This window comes from Columba livia, chromosome 2 (assembly GCF_036013475.1).
Source record: "Columba livia isolate bColLiv1 breed racing homer chromosome 2, bColLiv1.pat.W.v2, whole genome shotgun sequence".
Classification (NCBI taxonomy): domain Eukaryota; kingdom Metazoa; phylum Chordata; class Aves; order Columbiformes; family Columbidae; genus Columba; species Columba livia.
The window spans coordinates 162,479,868-162,500,845 of NC_088603.1; the positions used below are offsets into that span (position 1 = coordinate 162,479,868).

The following is a 20,978-nucleotide window of genomic DNA, read 5'->3' on the forward strand; positions in this document are numbered from 1 at the left end:
CTGTGGTGACACGGCCAGGACTGCGCCTCAGAATCAGGGGCAGGTTTTATATTGCGGCAGGAAAATAATAGGAAATATTAGGATAAATCATAAAATAAGGATAAAATAACAGGCAAGCTGAGCTCCGCTCCCAGCTGTAAAGCCTGGACTAGAGCAGTGCCAGAGGGTCAGGACAGAGCAGCACGTTGGTTCACGCAGCAGCTTTGGTCCAGAACAACCAGCTGCCTTTCCCACGCCGAACTGAGAGAAACGGCCTGAATTTTGGTGGTGCCGTTTCCCAGGCACACGCCGGTGTGCGCCGGACCAAACAGCGTCTGAACCGAAAACCACCGCGCCAAAACACGAGATTTCGCCCATGAGCACGGGCCCGGGGTGACGAACGCAAGCGGGGCCGTTTGCCGCGGGCTATGAGTGCCGGGCCAGGTGGAGCGAGCCACAAGCGCGGCTTTTGGGCTCGAGGGCGTGGGGAGAATGTTCCAGAGCCCAGGCTGAGACCAGCTCGCGGTGACACGGACAGTGCTCGGCGCTCAAAGCCTCGTGCGGTGTGACAACAGAGCTGCTGTGCAGGCACCGAGGGGCAAAGGGGAACGGCAGAGTGAGCGACACTGCCGACTCAGGCTTAGGAGCGGACTCAGGCCTAGGAGGGGACTCGGGCTTAGGAGCCGACTCAGGCTTAGGAGGGTACTCAGGCTTAGGAGGGGACTCAGGCTTAGGAAGGGACTCAGGCTTAGCAGGGGACTCAGGCTTAGGAGCAGACTGAGGCTTAGGAGCCAACTTGGGCTTAGGAGCCAACTCGGGCTTAGGAGCTGACTCAGGCTCAGGAGCAGGCTCAGGCCCAGGAACGGACTACAGGCTGAGGAGCGAACTCAGGTTTAGGAGCCAACTCAGGCTTAGGAGCAGACTCAGGCCTAGGAGCGGACTCAGGCTTAGGAACTGACTCAGGCTTAGGAGCGGACTCAGGCTTAGGAGTGGACTGAGATTTAGGAGCCAACTCGGGCTTAGGAATGGACTCAGGCTTAGGAAACAACTTGGACTTAGGAGTGGACTCAGGCTTAAGAGCTGACTCAGGCTTGGGAACTGACTCAGGCTTAGGAGCGGACTCAGGCTTAGGAGTAGACTGAGGTTTAGGAACCAACTTGGGCTTAGGAGTGGACTCAGGCTTAGGAGACAACTTGGACTTAGGAGTGGACTCAGGCTTAAGAGCTGACTCAGGCTTAGGAGCAGACTCAGCCTTAGGAGCAGGTTTAGGAGCAGACTTGGGCTTAGGAGAAGACTCGGGCTTAGAATCGGACTCAGGCTTAGGCTGAGCAGGCTCAGCACACATAGGCCTAGGAGCGAGTGTGTAGCCCATTTGAAGGATTCAGTGCTTGGGAGCAACTCCTTGTGTTCCAGCAGCAGTCAGGACATAGAGAAAAGCTCAGGATTACTGGGTCCAGCAGCAGTCAGGACATAGAGAAAAGCTCAGGATTACTGGGTCCAGCAGCAGTCAGGACATAGAGAAAAGCTCAGGATTACTGGGTCCAGCAGCAGTCAGGACATAGAGAAAAGCTCAGGATTACTGGGTCCAGCAGCAGTCAGGACATAGAGAAAAGCTCAGGATTACTGGGTCCAGCAGCAGTGGGAAGGACATAGAGAAAAGCTCAGGATTACTGGGTCCAGCAGCAGTGGGAAGGACATAGAGAAAAGCTCAGGATTACTGGGTCCAGCAGCAGTGGGAAGGACATAGAGAAAAGCTCAGGATTACTGGGTCCAGCAGCAGTGGGAAGGACAGTCCAGCGCACACGTTTCCAGAGACTCCTCCTAGAACGCTGTGTCACCGTGAAGCCACCTCCTGCAGACGGTCACACACCGTCACAAGGCCACGCTCTGATCAACACCCACACCCAACCATGAACTTGGTTGCTCTGGACTACACACTGATGATGTCTTCACCTCCAAAGCCACTGCCTGCTCCCTCCTGTCAGGGCCTTAACGCCACAGCCTTGGGGACATTGGGGACTACTGGGTGCACACGCAGCCCTTGGCCTCTTGGCCACCTGGGCACCCGCTGGCTCATGTTCAGCCGCTGGCACCAACACCCCCAGCTCCTTTTCTTCTCCAGCCGCTGTTCCCCAGCTGCAGCTCCATGGGGTTGTTGTGACCCCAGTGCAGGGCCCGGCACGTGGCCTTGGTGACCCTCAGACCATTGGCCTCAGCCCATCGATCAGCCCCCTCTGAACGGCCATCCCACCCTCCAGCACATCAACACTGCACCCAACCTGCTGTCATCCGCAAACTGAGGGTGCTCTCCATCCCCTTGTCCAGATCATTGATAAAGAGATCAAACAGAACCGGCCCCAGTGCTGAGCCCTGGGGAACAAAACCTGTGACCGGCCAACAACGGGGTTTGGCTCCGTTCACCACAACCCTCTGGGCCCGGACTTTGCTGAACAAAACAAAGAGGTTGTGAGCGATAAGTTGTACAAAGGTGGATGAACCACCCCTGGAGACACCCCAGGCCAGGCTGGATGGGGCTCTGAGCAACCAGAGCTGGTGAAACGTCCCTGCTCATGGCGGGGGGCTGGGAAGGTCCCTCCAACCCAACCCAACCCAACCCAACCCAACCCAACCCAACCCAACCCAACCCAACCCAACCCAACCCATTCCATGGTTCTATGATTGTAAGAGCAGCTGGAGAAGATCCTGACGCAGGTCCCTCCCCACGGAGCCGGGTCCTCGTCCCCTGGCGTGCACAACGTACTTACCGTGTACGGGGAAGAGCCGTGGACGTGCTCCAGGGAGTACTGGCGACTGTACTTCGGCATGGAATGTGCTGAACTGCTGTCGTTCAACATCAGGGGGCTGCAAAACATTCCCAAACAGCACAGGAGTCACCACGCTGCCGGCTCCGGATCTTGGGCATCACCTCCCGCCCCGGCAGAGCCCAAAACCGGGTCACCTGCAGCCACCCCGGGGGACAAGGCACAACCGCGGGCAGGTCTGGGTGTCTGGGGACAGCGGGTGGGTGTCTGGGTCCAGCGCAGCCCCCGACACAGAGGAACGCACCGAGCCCCCGTGCCCAGCCCCTGGGTGAGGTTTTGCAAGTCGATTGAGCAGAAATGTAAAAGCTCGGGTCTCAGAGGACGTGTTTATAGTCCCCGGTCACCTCCTGCATTGTCAGGGCTCTGCTCGGCCTCCCCGCTCCACGGCCAACTGCTCCGGAGATGGATTACGCGTGGTCAGCGGGGACTCGACCACCGCTGGGGCCCTTTTCATGGACTCGGGTACTGCGGAGAAACACTCTCTCCTTACGAGATAAATCATTCCGGCATGTCTTGGGACGTTATCACCATCTAAACCACCGTCTTCATTAATACTAATCAAGCCCGCTGTGGTGCTGTCTGCCATATGGTGCTGCCGGGCACGGCTCGCGCACAAAAGGACACACGGCAGCGGCAGCGCCTGTTCACACGTGAACGAGAGCCAGAAAGGGGGCGAACGAGGAGTCCGCCCCACAGGCCGGGCCTGCGGGAGCGGGACCCGGCCGGCCTGGGGGTGTCGGACGGGGGCAACAGGACAACGGAGCGGGGGAACGATCGTGCTACAGCGCAATCCTGGGACAAAACCACAGAACTGTTAACGGGTCAAAGCAAATTAACCCTGAAACGTTCTTAATCGCTAAGGGCACTTAAGTACTGAATGGTACAACGAGTGAGGGGTAAACCAGTCCCCAGCACGTCTGAGGACAGGCTGCGAGGGCGCCACAGCCTGGGACGGCGGAGGCAGCTCCGGGCGCTGCACCGTGTCCTTTTGGGTCTGATGACACGGACCCCGTGGCAGTGCCGAGGGGTGTTCTGGCAGCGGTGCTGCCCCCAGCACAGCGCTGAGCCACCACGGTTCTGCTCGGGGCTACGTGGCCGGCGTGCCAAACCCTCCTCGATCCCAGTGGCATGGTGGCGTTGGCTGGTTTTGGCTGGAGCGAGTGTGAGGAGGCTCCCACGGCGCCCTGGCCAGGCTGCCACAGGACACGGAGCTCCGGGGACCCTCCCTGCCCATCCTCCCTTTATTCTCTCCGACAGAAAAGCGCTATCTGGAGGTAGAAATGCAGACTTACATCTTCCTCTTCACCCCGAGGATACGGTTGGATTGCACCAATGAAATCAAAAACTGGATAAGCTGTGAGGAGAAAAAAGGAAAAGCTGTTAGGGGTGTGGATAAGCATGGGGAGAAACAGCTCGAGCACAACGGTGATGGTCAAGGGTAAAGCCGCTACCGCATTCGGCACCGCAACGCTGCCAGCCCAAAAGCAGCTTCTCCCGCCGTGTTTCCACGACCCCACAGTAACGGGAAGGAGACGCGGCGATCAAGGCTCTTTTTGAACAGAATCAACGCCGCCGCGCCCCGTCTGGTCGCTCCGTCTCCACGTCCGCGCCCACGCGAGCGTCCCGACCCCTTCCTATGGAAGAGCTTTACCTTATTGACAACCTTCTGCTGCTGCGCGTGCTTCTGCCGCAGGCTGGCCACCTCCCGCCACAGCGCCTCGTTCTCGCTGCAAGACAGGACACGGCGTCAGCGCCAAACACGGCCCGGGACACCGCGCCGGGGACGCGCCGGGACACCGCGCCGGGACACCGCGCCGGGACACCGCGCTGGGACACCGCGCCGGGACACCGCGCCGGGACACCGCGCCGGGACACCGCGCCGGGACACCGCGCCGAGACACCGCGCCGGGACACCGCGCCGGGGACGCGCCGGGACACCGCGCCGGGACATCGCGCCGGGGACGCGCCGGCACCTCCAGCTGCGGCTCATCCGCAGCCGCCCGGGGTTGCGGGCGGAACTGCGCGCCTTGAGCTCATTTTGCTGTCGTTGGAGCTCGCGCGGCTCCAGGAACAGCCATGCACGTGGTAACATGGAGCTCATGCGGCTCCAGGAACAGCCATGCACACGGTAACATGGAGCTCGTGCGGCTCCAGGAACAGCCATGCACATGTGGGGGTAACATGGAGCTCGCACGGCTCCAGGAACAGCCATGCACACGGTAACACGGAGCTCGTGCGGCTCCAGGAACAGCCATGCACACGGTAACACGGAGCTCGTGCGGCTCCAGGAACAGCCACGCACGTGGTAACATGGAGCTCGTGCAGCTCCAGGAACAGCCATGCACGTGGTAACATGGAGCTCATGCGGCTCCAGGAACAGCCACGCACACGGTAACACGGAGCTCGTGTGGCTCCAGGAACAGCCATGCACACGGTAACACGGAGCTCACGCGGCTCCAGGAACAGCCATGCACACGGTAACACGGAGCTCGTGTGGCTCCAGGAACAGCCATGCACACGGTAACACGGAGCTCACGCGGCTCCAGGAACAGCCACGCACACGGTAACACGGAGCTCACACGGCTCCAGGAACAGCCATGCACATGGTAACACGGAGCTCACGCGGCTCCAGGAACAGCCACGCACACGGTAACACGGAGCTCACGCGGCTCCAGGAACAGCCATGCACACGGTAACACGGAGCTCACGCGGCTCCAGGAACAGCCATGCACACGGTAACACGGAGCTCACACGGCTCCAGGAACAGCCATGCACACGGTAACACGGAGCTCACACGGCTCCAGGAACAGCCATGCACACGGTAACACGGAGCTCGTGTGGCTCCAGGAACAGCCACGCACACGGTAACACGGAGCTCGCCCGGAGAAACGAGCAGGTCACATCTGCTGTGAGCCAGGACCTGGCGGGAACGTCCCTGGTGACCGAGCTCAACCTCCTGAGCCGGCCCAGCTGCAGGCAGGGCCACTTATATTCTATTATACAGATATCTCTAAATCGGGGTCTCTGGAGACGGAGCGGAGCGCGCTCCGCAGCCCGCGGCGCCGGGCGGAGCGGGGGCCTCACGTTCCCCCCGCAGCAGCTGCTCCCAAAGCCCACACGCCTCGTACACCCCGGATTCGGCTTTTCTACACGTCCAAAGGAAAACAGCGACGAGCGGCTCCGTGTGTTCCGTGAACGTAAAAGACCATGGAGAAACCAGCAAGAAACCGGCAAGGTTTTCTCTTGTTCCCAAAGCTACTGGAGCTCCAGGGAGCTCCGAGGTGACGTGGTTTAGTTTATGTGGTTCTGTGCTGGCAGCACCGGTAGGACCCCGGTGCCACAGTCACCCTGAGACCCCTCGACAGGGGTACAGATGGGTTACCATCTCATATTGGGGTGCAGCTGAATTACCCCATGTCGGGGGTACAGATGGGTTATCATCTCATATTGGGGAGCACAGCTGAATTACCCCATGTCGGGGGTACAGATGGGTTATCATCTCATATTGGGGGTGCAGCTGAATTACCCCATGTCGGGGGTGCAGATGGGTTATCATCTCATATTGGGGTGCAGCTGAATTACCCCATGTCGGGGGTGCAGATGGGTCATCATCTCATATTGGGGTGCAGCTGAATTACCCCATGTCGGGGGTACAGATGGGTTATCATCTCATATTGGGGGTGCAGCTGAATTACCCCATGTCGGGGGTACAGATGGGTTACCATCTCATATTGGGGAGCACAGCTGAATTACCCCATGTCGGGGGTACAGATGGGTTACCATCTCATATTGGGGGTGCAGCTGAATTACCCCATGTCGGGGTACAGATGGGTTATCATCTCATATTGGGGGTGCAGCTGAATTACCCCATGTCGGGGGTGCAGATGGGTCATCATCTCATATTGGGGTGCAGCTGAATTACCCCATGTCGGGGGTACAGATGGGTTATCATCTCATATTGGGGTGCAGCTGAATTACCCCATGTCGGGGGTACAGATGGGTTACCATCTCATATTGGGGAGCACAGCTGAATTACCCCATGTTGGGGTACAGATGGGTTATCATCTCATATTGGGGTGCAGCTGAATTACCCCATGTCGGGGGTACAGATGGGTTATCATCTCATATTGGGGTGCAGCTGAATTACCCCATGTCGGGGGTACAGATGGGTTATCATCTCATATTGGGGAGCACAGCTGAATTACCCCATGTCGGGGGTACAGATGGGTTACCATCTCATATTGGGGTGCAGCTGAATTACCCCATGTCGGGGGTACAGATGGGTTATCATCTCATATTGGGGGTGCAGCTGAATTACCCCATGTCGGGGGTACAGATGGGTTACCATCTCATATTGGGGAGCACAGCTGAATTACCCCATGTCGGGGGTACAGATGGGTTACCATCTCATATTGGGGGTGCAGCTGAATTACCCCATGTCGGGGTACAGATGGGTTATCATCTCATATTGGGGGTGCAGCTGAATTACCCCATGTCGGGGGTGCAGATGGGTCATCATCTCATATTGGGGTGCAGCTGAATTACCCCATGTCGGGGGTACAGATGGGTTATCATCTCATATTGGGGTGCAGCTGAATTACCCCATGTCGGGGGTACAGATGGGTTACCATCTCATATTGGGGAGCACAGCTGAATTACCCCATGTTGGGGTACAGATGGGTTATCATCTCATATTGGGGTGCAGCTGAATTACCCCATGTCGGGGGTACAGATGGGTTATCATCTCATATTGGGGTGCAGCTGAATTACCCCATGTCGGGGGTACAGATGGGTTATCATCTCATATTGGGGAGCACAGCTGAATTACCCCATGTCGGGGGTACAGATGGGTTACCATCTCATATTGGGGTGCAGCTGAATTACCCCATGTCGGGGGTACAGATGGGTTATCATCTCATATTGGGGTGCAGCTGAATTACCCCATGTCGGGGGTACAGATGGGTCATCATCTCATATTGGGGTGCAGCCGGGTTACCATGTCGGGCTGGGGGTTGCAGAGAGGGTTGCCATCCCGTGTCGGGGGTGCGGATGAGTTATCGCCCCATGCCGGGGTGCAGCTGGGCTCCCGTGCCGTACTGGGGGGTGCAGCCGGGTGATCTCAGCTGCTCCATCGCTCCCCAGGCACCGGCTGCCAATTAGGCGCAGGCAGGGTCTGCGCCGCGGCCGGCGGGGGGCGGGGGGGCCGTAAATTAGCCATCTGAACGCGGCTCCCGGCTTCGCCTCGGGACAAGAAAAGGCCCGTGGAGAAATTGGCGGGTCCCGGCGCCGGGAAGGGCCGAGCGCAGCCCCGGTCCCGGGGGTGGCGGCGGAGCCGGGGCCGTCCCGGCAGCGCCGGCGGCCGCACCTGAGCCGCGCGGGGGTCGTGATGGATCATGAACGGAGAAGAAAGAAGGGGGTAACTGCTCATTAGGCGGCGGGAGAGAAACAGCTGGACACGAGGTCCCCGAAGGGTTAAACCCATCTGAGAGCGGCAAAAAACACCCTTTAATACTTGTGGTTTATGAGGCAATTAAAGGCCGGTGAGGAGTTTACAAGGGCCGGTTTCAAACGTTTCATTTTGGGAGTTATTAAAAGAGCTTTGAAGCGTTTTGTTCAGGCGATATTTCACGGGAGCGCCTCAGGCGCCCGCTCCGCACCTGCCCCTCCTCGAGCCGCCCGTGGGGCCGGCGCCGGGACCAGGCTCAGTGCGCTCGGCCGCCAACACGGAACTGCCGCTAAAACCCGCAGAAAGAAAGGCAGCGCTGTGCAGCCGCAACCGCACGGCCGCGCACGACGGACCGGGACGGCGAGCCGCCCGGACGTGGGCCCGGCGGGAAGAAGCGGCCCCTTCAGGGCAGAGCCCACGCGCACACGCTCCCCGCGCAGCGCCAGCTCCTCTGAGCTCAGGCGCCACACCTCAGCCTCCCAGGAGCGCCGAACAGAAGCAGTTGCTACTCCAACAGTACTCACTCTGCACACTGCCCAGAATATGCTTATATGGTTCTATGGTTACACGGTTCTGTGGTTACATGGTTCTATGGTTACACGGTTCTATGGTTACATGGTTCTATGGTTACACGGTTCTATGGTTACATGGTTACATGGTTCTGTGGTTACATGGTTATATGGTTACATGGTTATATGGTTACACGGTTCTATGGTTACATGGTTCTATGGTTACATGGTTCTGTGGTTACATGGTTCTATGATTACGTGGTTATGTGGTTCTATGGTTACATGGTTCTATGGTTACATGGTTCTGTGGTTACATGGTTCTATGGTTACATGGTTCTATGGTTACATGGTTATGTGGTTCTATGGTTACATGGTTATATGGTTACATGGTTCTATGGTTACGTGGTTATGTGGTTCTATGGTTACACGGTTCTATGGTTACATGGTTATATGGTTCTATGGTTACATGGTTCTATGGTTACGTTGTTATGTGGTTATATGGTTACATGGTTCTATGGTTACGTGGTTATGTGTGGTTCTATGGTTACATGGTTCTATGGTCACATGGTTCTATGGTTCTATGGTTACATGGTTCTATGGTTACATGGTTCTATGGTTACGTGGTTATGTGGTTCTATGGTTACATGGTTCTATGGTTACGTTGTTATGTGGTTATATGGTTACATGGTTCTATGGTTACGTGGTTCTATGGTTACATGGTTCTATGCTTCTATGGTTACATGGTTATACGGTTATCTGTTTACAGGGTTATATGGCCATATGGTTATATGGTTACCAACACTGTGTAGCAAAACCAGGCGTTAGTGACATGACAAAATGAAGCCGTTTGCTTCTTAAATAGAGGAAGGGACACAATAAAGTACCAAACCGGGTTAAAAACGGGGGTGCCGCGTAGAGCCGCATCAGGACTGCAGCCTCTGGAAACACTTCGAGCCGTTAACAGCAGCGATATGACTGATCTCCCATTCGGAAATTAAAAGGGAAGCGTTTAAATACAACGCAAAGCATTTCAATGCAAGCAAAGCAGAGACGGGGGGCGTGCGGGACGGACGGAGCCCGGTTCGCCCCAGCTCCCCCACCCAGATAACACAGCGCGTGCCCGTCCCGGCTGGACCAGCGCCGGGCGCTCGGGGTGCGCCGGGACCCCCAGATAAACGTGGTGTGTGCCGTGTGCGGCGGAGCCGGCGCTGCGGGGGGAGGAAAGCGGCGCAGCGCCATTTGTTATCTCCCGCCGCCAGGACAGACGCTCATTTATCACCGGCCGCCCCCCCCCGGTCCTCAGGAGGAACGGAACGGCCGTCCCGCCTGACGAGCAGCCCTGGCAAAGGGCTTTAATCACCGGATCGGCGCGCTCAGATCGAAGGGCCGCGGGGAAAGGCCGCGCTTGACTTGCCAGCCAGCGAGCCTGCAAATCAACGGCTGCGGTTATTTACCCCGCTGTTCCGCGACATCAAGAAAACGCAGCCGCGCAAGCTTTCCCAAAGCCGGGCTTTGAGAAACAGCTCTGGAGAGGATGGAGTTGTCCCCCCTCGTGTTTGAACACAAACCGCTCAGCCCTGTGCCACACACACATACAGAACGAACCCTCCGGACTTTAAACACCCTCCTTTGGGGGCTTGAACCCCATTGAACCCCAGAGACGCGTGCTAGAAAACACAATTTTTAACGGCGGCTTGTTGTGACGGTGCATGAACGCACGTGGTGCCCACACAGTTTGGATCTGAGCTCTTCTGTGTCCTGCAATAATTTTATCTCCTGCAATAATTCTATCTCCCGCAATATTTTTATCTCCTATAATATTATCACCTCCTTTCACAAGGCTCTCCAGATTTATTCAGCAGTGGCGCAGCAGCGAGCAGCCGCGTCCTCCATAGCGGCAGCAATGAGATGTCCTGGGCCTTAACCAACAGTGTATAGGAAATAAAACTGGATTTTGATCAAGCAAACCAATCAGGATCTGCAGGGTCTTGCTACATCCGTATTTGCTCGGAAAAAGAACCAAACCGATCGCACAACGCCGTTTGTTGGGCAGGTTGTGGGACCGCGCAGCAGGTCCAGGGCAAGGTTTAGGGTCATGGATGCTACGGTGTCACCAAAATGTCGGAGGCGGCTTTGTGCAAGCTGCATTTTCACAGAGGGAAGCGCCGCGGGTGATGCTGTCCCTGCCAGATACACTTTATGTGGTGGAAACGTCTATCAGGATGAACTGAGAGCGGATCCGGGCTGTGAGAGTGACACCGGAGCTGTCCCCTGCTCCTTGTGTCACCATCACCCCACCCTGATCACAACACGGGCAGGAAGGAGGGTGACTGTGTGTGCTATAGCAGGAAAAATCACAGAATCACTGTGGTTGGAAGAGACATTTAAGGTCATTGATGCAACCATAACCCACCCTGTCCCTGCCCCCTGTCCTGAGAACCTCGTGTCCGTCTGTCCAGCCCTCCAGGGCTGGTGACTCCAGCACTGCCATGGGCAGCCTGTTCAATGCCCCACAGCCCTTTGGGGAAGAAATTGTTCCCACATCCAACCTCAACCTCCCCTGGGCAACTTGAGGCCGTTTCCTCTGCTCCTGGCGCTTGTTCCTGGGGAGCAGAGCCCGACCCCCCTGGCTCCAAGCTCCTTTCAGGCAGTTCAGAGATCAGAAGGTCTCCCCTCAGCTCCTGTTCTCCAGCTGAACCCCCAGCTCCCTCAGTCTCCATCACACTTGTGCTCCAGCCCCTCACCAGCTCCGCTCCCTTCTCTCCACTCGCTCCAGCACCTCAAGGGTTTCTTGGCATGAGGTGATCCCACCGCCCCTGGGGCCGCCATTTTGTGCGCTGAGGTGATCCCGCCACCCCTGAGGCCGCCATTTTGTGTGCTGAGGTGATCCCGCCACCCCTGAGGCCGCCATTTTGTGCGCTGAGGTGATCCCGCCGCCCCTGGGGCTGCCATTTTGTGCGCTGAGGTGATCCCACCACCCCTGGGGCCGCCATTTTGTGTGCTGAGGTGATCCCCTCACCCCTGGGGCCGCCATTTTGTACACTGAGGTGATCCCACCACCCCTGGGGCCGCCATTTTGTGCGCTGAGGTGATCCCGCCGCGCCTGGGGCCGCCATTTTGTGCGCTGAGGTGATCCCGCCACCCCTGGGGCCGCCATTTTGATCCCTAAACTGAGGGGCCAGAGCTGCCCCCAGGGTCCGCGGTTTGGCCCCCGCAGTGCCCAGCACAGGGACGGTCACTGCGCTGTCCCGCTGGCCACACCGGGGCCAGTACAATACGGGATAAGAGCAATACGCTGGGCCAGATGAAGATTCCCTGGGCAACACGAAGCAGCGCGGCTGAAAGCGCCGGCCGGAGCTGAGGGGAGCTGCGCCGAGACGACCGCGACACGGCAACCGAGCGGCTCTGTAAAACAGCGCCCCGGCGGCCCAGAGCAGCGGAATCAAAGGACAAAGCGGAGGCGAACAGGCAGCAACTGTTCCCTCTCCCTCCTGACTCGAGGCCGGGGATATCAGCTGAAGCCAGCAGCTGGCACGTCCGCCGCGAACAAAGGGCCGCGCTTCTCCAGACACGGCGTCATTAAGATGCAGAGCTCCGCTGCCGCGTCCCAGGAGTCACGGGACAGGAAAATCACACAAAGAACAACACATCTAGCGAGGAGCATTAAGTGCTGGGCATCACCTGTGCCGAGGGGGCAGAGGATGCGATGGACAGCAGCGCACGGCGCATCTGGAACGGCAGCGTCCCAAACTGCAGGAGCAGGAGATGTGGTTTGGACTGGATGACTTTGGAATCATAGTGTCCTGAGCTGGAGGGACCTACGGGATCGTCGGTTCCAGCTCCTGTCCCTGCCCAGCACACCCCACAGGTCACCCCGTGTGTCTGAGGACGGTGTCCAGTCTCTTGTTGAACACTGTCAGGTTGGGCCGTGACCCCTCCCTGGGAGCCTGTTCAGTGTCCAGCACCTCTGGGGAAGAACCTTTTCCTCGTGTCCCACTGACCCCCCCGGCACAGCTCCTGCCGTTCCCTGGCGCTGTCACTGTCACCAGGGCTCCCCTCCTGAGGAACCTGCACGCCACTGTAATCCCTTCCAATGCAAACTATTCAACGACTTGACACCTTGTCACCTTTTAAGTCCTTACTCTGCATCTGTATGACTCTTGTTTGCAGTTAAATCCTGACTTGGACCCTTCTCGCGGTGTCTTGCAAACTGTCCCTCTGCTCAAATGAACGTTCAGTGCCACCAAGATGCTGGAGGGAGTGGAGCATCTCCCGTGTGAGGAAAGGCTGAGGGAGCTGGGGCTCTGGAGCTGGACAAGAGGACACTGAGGGGGACTCATTGCTGGGGATCAAGATGGAAAGGGGCAGTGTCAGGAGGATGGAGCCAGGCTCTTCTGGTGACAACCAGGGACAGGACAAGGGGCAATGGGTGCAAACTGGAACACAGGAGGTTCCACTGCAAGAGGAGAAGCAACTTGTTGGGGTGAGGGTGGCAGAGCCTGGCCCAGGCTGCCCAGGGGGTTGTGGAGTCTCCTTCTGTGCAGACATTCCAACCCCCTGGACACCTTCCTGTGTCACCTCAGCTGGGTGTTCCTGCTCCGGGGGTTGCGCTGGATGAGCTTTGAGGGCCCTTCACCCCCTGACATCCTGTGATTCTGGGATTTAGGCTCTTGTTTGAAGATCAACACTCGGTGCCACCCGCGGGCTCTGGGGACTGTCCTGCCGCCCTGACACCCGGACAAGCAGGTGAACCAAGGGCCACGTTCCAGTGTCCGCGGGGCTGGTGTGTCCTGGGGAACGCGGCATGTCCAAGGTCAGCGACAGAGCTTGGGGCAGCCCAACCATCCCGGCAGAGACCGCCATGGGCAGGACGGGGCTCCCAGCGCCGCTGTCCATTCCCAGTAACACCAGTCACTGCCGGTGTCCATTCCCAGTAACACCAGTCACTGCCGGTGTCCATTCCCAGTAACACCAGTCACTGCAGGTGTCCATTCCCAGTAACACCAGTCACTGCCGGTGTCCATTCCCAGTAACACCAGTCACTGCCGGTGTCCATTCCCAGTAACACCAGTCACTGCCGGTGTCCATTCCCAGTAACACCAGTCACTGCCGGTGTCCATTCCCAGTAACACCAGTCACTGCCGGTGTCCATTCCCAGTAACACCAGTCACTGCCGGTGTCCATTCCCAGTAACACCAGTCATTCCCACTGTCCATTCCCAGTAACACCAGTCGCTGCCGGTGTCCATTCCCAGTAACACCAGTCGCTGCCGGTGTCCATTCCCAGTAACACCAGTCGTGCAGTGGCGGGAGCAGCTCTGTCTTACTCTGCACTCAACGCGCTACCCGACTAACAAAGCGATCTGAGTCCTGGCTCGAGTGCCCGGGATCCGCACCCTCCAGCAGGTCCAACGTGGGGGGATTCCCTCTTGGAACAGGGTGAATTAGCCGTAAATGGCTCTTGCTTTAGAGCCTGGAAACGGCTCCGGAATACGGAATATTAACGATTAATGGTGAATGACGGAACACATTCTGCTGACCGGCCGGGGCTCGCGCTCTCCTCTCCTCCCACGGTGAGCCCAGGCGGTGGAGCGCGAACACGCCGGTGGCACCGGCAGCACGGAGCGGGACGGCAAAAGAGAAGCGCTTCTCAAAACACGTAACGTAACGCACCTGATGGGCAGGGAAAGGTTTGGTTCTGAGCCCTGCCACCAGCTGCCCCATGAGCCAGGCACAAACCCACACTTTTGGTTGCTTTTCAGCAGCATGAGGAGGGAGCAAGACAACCTGAGCTTAGAGGAAAGTCCGACCTTGCCAATAACAGCGATTTCCCTGACTTTTATACTGATTTCCTCACCCGGTTTCGCTTTCCGTGGGTACCCGTAGCACCTTTTACCGCAGCAGAGCGGGATTTACGGGTCACGGCTCCCGAGCGCTGCTGACCCCTTCGCTTGCTCCAAGCAAGCCACGGAGCCTTCTGCTGCAGAGCAATGGCGCCAAGCAGTGCCCGGCGAGGATTTCATCTCCATTTCCAAGCAGAACACGTGGAAAGAGCTCTGCGAAGCGCTCAGGACGGCTGGGAACAGGGCTGGCCCGGACACCTCTGGAACTGGTCGCCAATGGAGCAGAGAAGCTCCAGCAGAGGAACGTTGCTCTGGGAGAACACACCACAGGTCTCTGGAGCTGCAGAAATGGGGTTTTAGTGCGAAACGTCACCTCAAAAAGCAGTCACCTGCTCCCTAAACCTGGGGGATGGACCCAGCGGCATTAAATCACCTTCTAAAACAATTTTAAGTTCAGAACGCTCGGGCAGCACCGGTTCATACAACAAGAGACATTCTTTAGCGTCACTAAATGTGAACCGTCTGGCCAAATAAACCCGCAGGTCAATTAAAAAGCTCGTTATCTCGGGACGCTGACACATCATCTGGGCTGAACGACGAGCAGAGCGGCTCCCACACCACGGGAGGCTTCGGTAAAGAACCGGTGCACGAAAGCAGCTCACGCCGAGCCGACCTGCGAGCGCCAGGGCTCCCCTCAGTCCTGAGCGCAGGGTTAAGCTGCGCTTGGGACCTGAGTATATAACGTGAGACAAGCACTGAGCTTCAGCCACATCACGGCAACACCCGCTCGCACATTATGAGAGAAATAGGGATGTCAATCCAGCATCAAAAGCAATTCCGTTTGGCGCCGCACCATTCGTCCTCCTCCCGATGAACCAGTGGAATCTGCTACATTCAATACGTTTTCCTGAACTATTTCAGGGGTGTATGGAGAGAGGAAACAAACATGGTTTGGTTCACAGCATCCCAGGATTAGGGGGTGAAGGGCCCTCAAAGCTCATCCAGTGCAACCCCCCATGGAGCAGGAACACCCAGCTGAGGTGACACAGGAAGGTGTCCAGGGGGTTGGAATGTCTGCACAGAAGGAGACTCCACAACCCCCTGGGCAGCCTGGGCCAGGCTCTGCCACCCTCACCCCAACAAGTTGCTTCTCCTCTTGCAGTGGAACCTCCTGTGTTCCAGTTTGCACCCATTGCCCCTTGTCCTGTCCCTGGTTGTCACCAGAAGAGCCTGGCTCCATCCTCCTGACACTCCCCCTTTCCATACTGATCCCCAGCAATGAGTCCCCCCTCAGTGTCCTCTTGTCCAGCTCCAGAGCCCCAGCTCCCTCAGCCTTTCCTCACACGGGAGATGCTCCACTCCCTCCAGCATCTCGGTGGCTGCGCTGGACTCTCTCCAGCAGTTCCCTGTCCTGCTGGAACTGAGGGGCCACAGCTGGACACAATATTCCAGGTGTGGTCTCCCCAGGGCAGAGCAGAGGGGCAGGAGAACCTCTCTGACCTACTGACCACCCCCTTCTAACCCACCCCAGGTACCATTGGCTTCCTGGCCACAAGGGCCAGTGCTGGCTCAGCCCACAGCACCCGCTGTTCCCACCTGGTCTCCCATCCAAGTACTGACCGGGCCCGACCCTGCTTAGCTTCCCACATCAGATGAGATCAGCTGTTCTCAGGGTGGTATGGCTGTATATATCATATACGTATGTATGTATATGTTCCCAAAGTATATCCTGATGGTATCTGAACTAAACCCTTTTTTCAAGGGCAGAGCAGAGGGGCAGGAGAACCTCTCTGACCTACTGACCACCCCTTCTAACCCACCCCAGGTCCCATTGGCTTCCTGGCCACAAGGGCCCAGTGCTGGCTCATGGTCACCCTGCTGTCCCCAGGACCCCCAGCTCCCTTTCCCCTACACTGCTCTCTAATAGCTCATTCCCCAACTTATACTGTAACCTGGTTCCTCCAGAATAACCTAAGAAAGACCAGTGTAGACGGGGCACAGAGAACAGGACACGCTGGGCAACGGGAGCGACGGTGCGAAATGGGAAGATGTGCAAGTTCTGCAGGTGCCGCCAGAGAGGAGAGCGTGGGGAAAGGAGAACACCCCGCCACCACCATCATCACAACCAGCTGGACAGCAGCTCACCTGCAAACCAGGCTCCAGAGATGCCAGTTGCGCTGGGTTATTTTAACGCCAGCCTGTGGCGGTAATTAATTTCAGATTGAGATCGCTGCCCTGAAAAATGAGTATTCCACAGGTCTTTAACCTCTGCTTTGGAACGACCAATAAAACCGACTTCAGATGATCTCAAGCAGTGACTAAAGCTCATAAAAAGCAGCAGTGTAGACAAAACGCACAGATCCCCTATTACACTCAGCATTATAAGCCATCAAAGCGATGTTAAGATCAAGCTGATGTTTGAGCCGGAGCCAGCGCGGGGCCCCCGGGACCAGCCGACATGCGGAGGCCACGGTAGGAAAGCGTTTTGGCCGCGGTCCCCGAACAGCTGGAGCCGGCGCAACCTTTGCGCAGGAAGGCCGTAAAACAACACATTACAATTGTCCAATTTAGAGGTCATAAAAGCGCAGACCACAGTCTCAGCGCGGCTGGGAGAGCCGGAGCTCGGCCAACAGCGCACCAGCGGAAAGATGGAGAATGAGGGACAGCCAAACGGCGCCGCGGGAACACGGCCCCTCCCGCGGCAGCACCGCGGCCGTGCCCGGACACACTGGTATCCCCTTCCTTTGAGGCTCTGGGAAACAATTATGCACAGACAATCATCGAATCCCATGTTGGAAGAGACCTCAAGGATCACCTGCTCCAACCTTTCTTGGCAAAGCCTGGTCTAGCTAAGCTGGCCCAGCGCCCTGTCCAGCTGAACCTTCAGCGTGTCCAGCTTTGGGGAAGCCACCGCTGCCCCGGGGACATCATCCCAATAGCTGATTGTTCTCATCCCGAAAAATCTTCCTGTGGTATACGGAACACCAAAATAATGTTGGAGAGATTCAGAAGGCGCCCGCGCCCTGAGCACCGGGTACGGTTCATTCTCGAGCGCCCGCACCCTCAACACCGGGTATGGTTCATTCTCGAGCGCCCGCACCCTGAACGCCAGGTACGGTTCATTCTTGACCACCTGCACCCTGAGCACCGGGTACGGTTCATTCTCGAGCGCCCGCACCCTCAACACCGGGTACGGTTCATTTCCGACCGCCCGCACCTTGAGCACCGGGTACAGTTCATTCTCAAGCGCCCGCACCCTCAACACCGGGTACGGTTCATTCTCGAGCGCCCACACCCTGAGCACCGGGTACGGTTCATTCTCGAGCGCCCGCACCCTGAGCCCCGGGTACGGTTCATTCTTGAGCACCCGCACCCTGAGCACCGGGTACGGTTCATTCTCGAGCGCCCGCACCCTGAGCACCGGGTACGGTTCATTCTCGAGCGCCCGCACCTTCAACACCGGGTACGGTTCATTCTCGAGCGCCCGCACCCTGAACGCCAGGTACGGTTCATTCTTGACCACCTGCACCCTGAGCACCGGGTACGGTTCATTCTCGAGCGCCCGCACCCTCAACACCGGGTACGGTTCATTCTCGAGCGCCCGCACCCTGAGCACCGGGTACGGTTCATTCTCGAGCACCCGCACCCTGAGCACCGGGTACGGTTCATTCTCGAGCGCCCGCACCCTCAACACCGGGTACGGTTCATTCTCGACCACCCACACCCTGAGCACCGGGTACGGTTCATTCTCGAGCGCCCGCACCCTCAACACTGGGTACGGTTCATTCTCGAGCGCCCGCACCCTCAACACTGGGTACGGTTCATTCTCGAGCGCCTGCACCCTGAGCACCGGGTACGGTTCATTCTCGAGCGCCCGCACCCTCAACACCGGGTACGGTTCATTCTCGAGCGCCCGAACCCTCAACACCGGGTACGGTTCATTCTCGAGCGCCCGCACCCTCAACACCGGGTACGGTTCATTCTCGACTGCAAAAGGCAACAGAACTTTCCATGTGGGGAATGAGATCCCACAGTGCGGCTCTTCAGACTGCACGAGACACGTCTACAACATCACGGGTGGCAAAATTGTTGAACAAACACTTGCTGGTCGTTGCCTGTTTGATAAGGAGAAGGAATCAAACGAAGGCAGAAGGAGCCTGGCTCACACCAACAGGGACTTCTCCTTCCATAAAATGACGCTTCATGGGAACTGAGTTCCAGGAGCCGCGTTCCCCTTCCACCGCAAACGCTCTCGCCACCTCCTTTCCGAAGGGGCAGATGCTCCAGTTTTAATACGGTTACTACCCAAAGCGAAAAGAGTAGCTGGTGGGGCAGCCTGTCACTGTCACCTCCACCGCTGGCGCCTGAGGGTCCTTCCTCCACGCACAGCCCAGCAACGGCCGAAAGCCAGAGGCGACTGTTCCCTTGGATTACATGAAACGGGATGAAGGAAGGTCCATTAGCAGAGTAGAACCACCGAATCATTTTGGGTGGAAAAGACCATCCAGATCATGGAGCCCAAGCATATACCAACACCTGTCCTGAGAACCTCGTGTCCGTCTGTCCAGCCCTCCAGGGCTGGTGACTCCAGCACTGCCCTGGGCAGCCTGTTCAATGCCCCACAGCCCTTTGGGGAAGAAATTGTTCCCACATCCAACCTCAACCTCCCCTGGGCGACTTGAGGCCGTTTCCTCTGCTCCTGGCGCTTGTTCCTGGGGAGCAGAGCCCGACCCCCCTGGCTCCAAGCTCCTTTCAGGCAGTTCAGAGATCAGAAGGTCTCCCCTCAGCTCCTGTTCTCCAGCTGAACCCCCAGCTCCCTCAGTCTCCATCACACTTGTGCTCCCAAGCTCCCGTGACCCCCATGTGTGGGGTCCCTCTGCTGCGCCCCCGACACCGCTGGCCTTCCAGATCTCCGCTCAAGAACCCTGACGCTGATGTCTCACACCCAAAACCAGGAGCACGTCCCCACTTAACTCCGCTCGCTGCATTCCCACCTATTTTGAAAAGGAAACTCAGCAACGAAGTAAAAATCGTCATCTGTTATTTCCTGACGAGCACCAGCGAACTGAGACGTGGAGCCCCCGCCGAAACGCCTCGACAGAGATTCTCGTCAACAGGGCTGTAATTAATCCTAAAGCCATTTCTTTCAGGAGGAAGCAGGCAGCGACTAAGCGGGGGCAGCGCGGCGGAGGGCGCGGGGACACGCAGACGCGGGCCAGCTGCCCGCCCCGACCCGCCGCACAAAGGAAAAGGCTCTTTCAATGCAGAGCGACGTCGTGGCTGCTCAGCTGCACCGGGACGAGGCCCCTGAGGACAGGATGCTCCCCCATCCCGCCCGACTCCAGCGGGCTCAACGCGGATCACTACTGCCGCCACAAGACTCTTTTGGTAACGGTCTGGGTGCGGACGGCACAGGCTCAGCCGCGTTTGTTTGTCGACAGCTGAGTTTGACTTTCCTTTGCCCGCGGGACGTGGAGGAAACATGCACGTGGCTTTGCGCCGTGACCAAAGCAGCCAAACCACAGCGAGCCGGCCCAACGGCTCCCCTGGCAGCTGTGAGGTTTTGGGCAGGATGAGGCCCCTTCGCAGCCACCTCTGTCCCCCTCCACGCGCGGGATCTTCCCCGGCACGTCCTCCCGCTGCCAGCAGCAACGCGGGCGCACGGTGCGGAGGAGAAGGGGAAACACATTGGGAAAAAGCCTCAGGTTGAGTGTATTTCACCTGCTGCACGAGGGATGTGTCCTGAGCAAGTGCACGTGCAGACGGACAGGGCTGGGTGGCAGAAAGACGGACAGACAGGGCTGGGTGGCAGACACACAGTGTTGGGTGGCAGACAGACAGCCAGGGCTGGGTGACAGACAGCCAGGGGTGAATGACATACAGCCAGGGCTGGGTGGCAGACAGACAGACAACCGGCCAGCAGCACAGCCCTGGTCCCTCGCTCACTACTGGGGCCTATTTCCAACTTTGCCCGTAAACAGACGGGTGTATAAAACACGCAAAGTTAAACCCGGTTCCAAGGCCCATGGTGAGTGAGCTGCTGCAAACGCGGCTCCGGGACCACGTCACCTGCTCCCAACGCAGCTCCAGGGACCACGTCCCCCGCTCCCAAAGCAGCTCCGGGGACCACGTCCCCCGCTCCCAAAGCAGCTCCGGGGACCACGTCCCCCACTCCCAACGCGGCTCCGGGACCACGTCCCCCGCTCCCAACGCGGCTCCGGGACCACGTCCCCAGCTCCCAACGCGGGTCCAGGGACCACATCCCCCGCTCCCAACGTGGCTCCGGGACCACGTCCCCAGCTCCCAACACGGCTCCAGGGACCACGTCCCCCGCTCCCAACGCGGGTCCAGGGACCACATCCCCCGCTCCCAACGTGGCT

At 58.1% G+C, this 20,978-nt stretch overlaps 1 protein-coding gene and 1 pseudogene across 1 annotated transcript in view; both read right to left on the reverse strand.

Moving 5' to 3' along the window:
• Positions 1–20,978, reverse strand: part of HSF1 (heat shock transcription factor 1) — a 68,876-nt gene that overhangs the window by 18,665 nt on the left and 29,233 nt on the right. The window contains exons 5-7 of the mRNA XM_065054688.1: positions 4,453–4,528; positions 4,094–4,155; positions 2,745–2,841 (exon numbers count right to left, since the gene is read on the reverse strand). Coding sequence (XP_064910760.1) covers positions 2,745–2,841; positions 4,094–4,155; positions 4,453–4,528 — 235 coding nt within the window. The remainder of the gene's footprint in view (positions 1–2,744; positions 2,842–4,093; positions 4,156–4,452; positions 4,529–20,978) is intronic.
• Positions 16,170–16,288, reverse strand: LOC135578898 (5S ribosomal RNA; annotated as a pseudogene).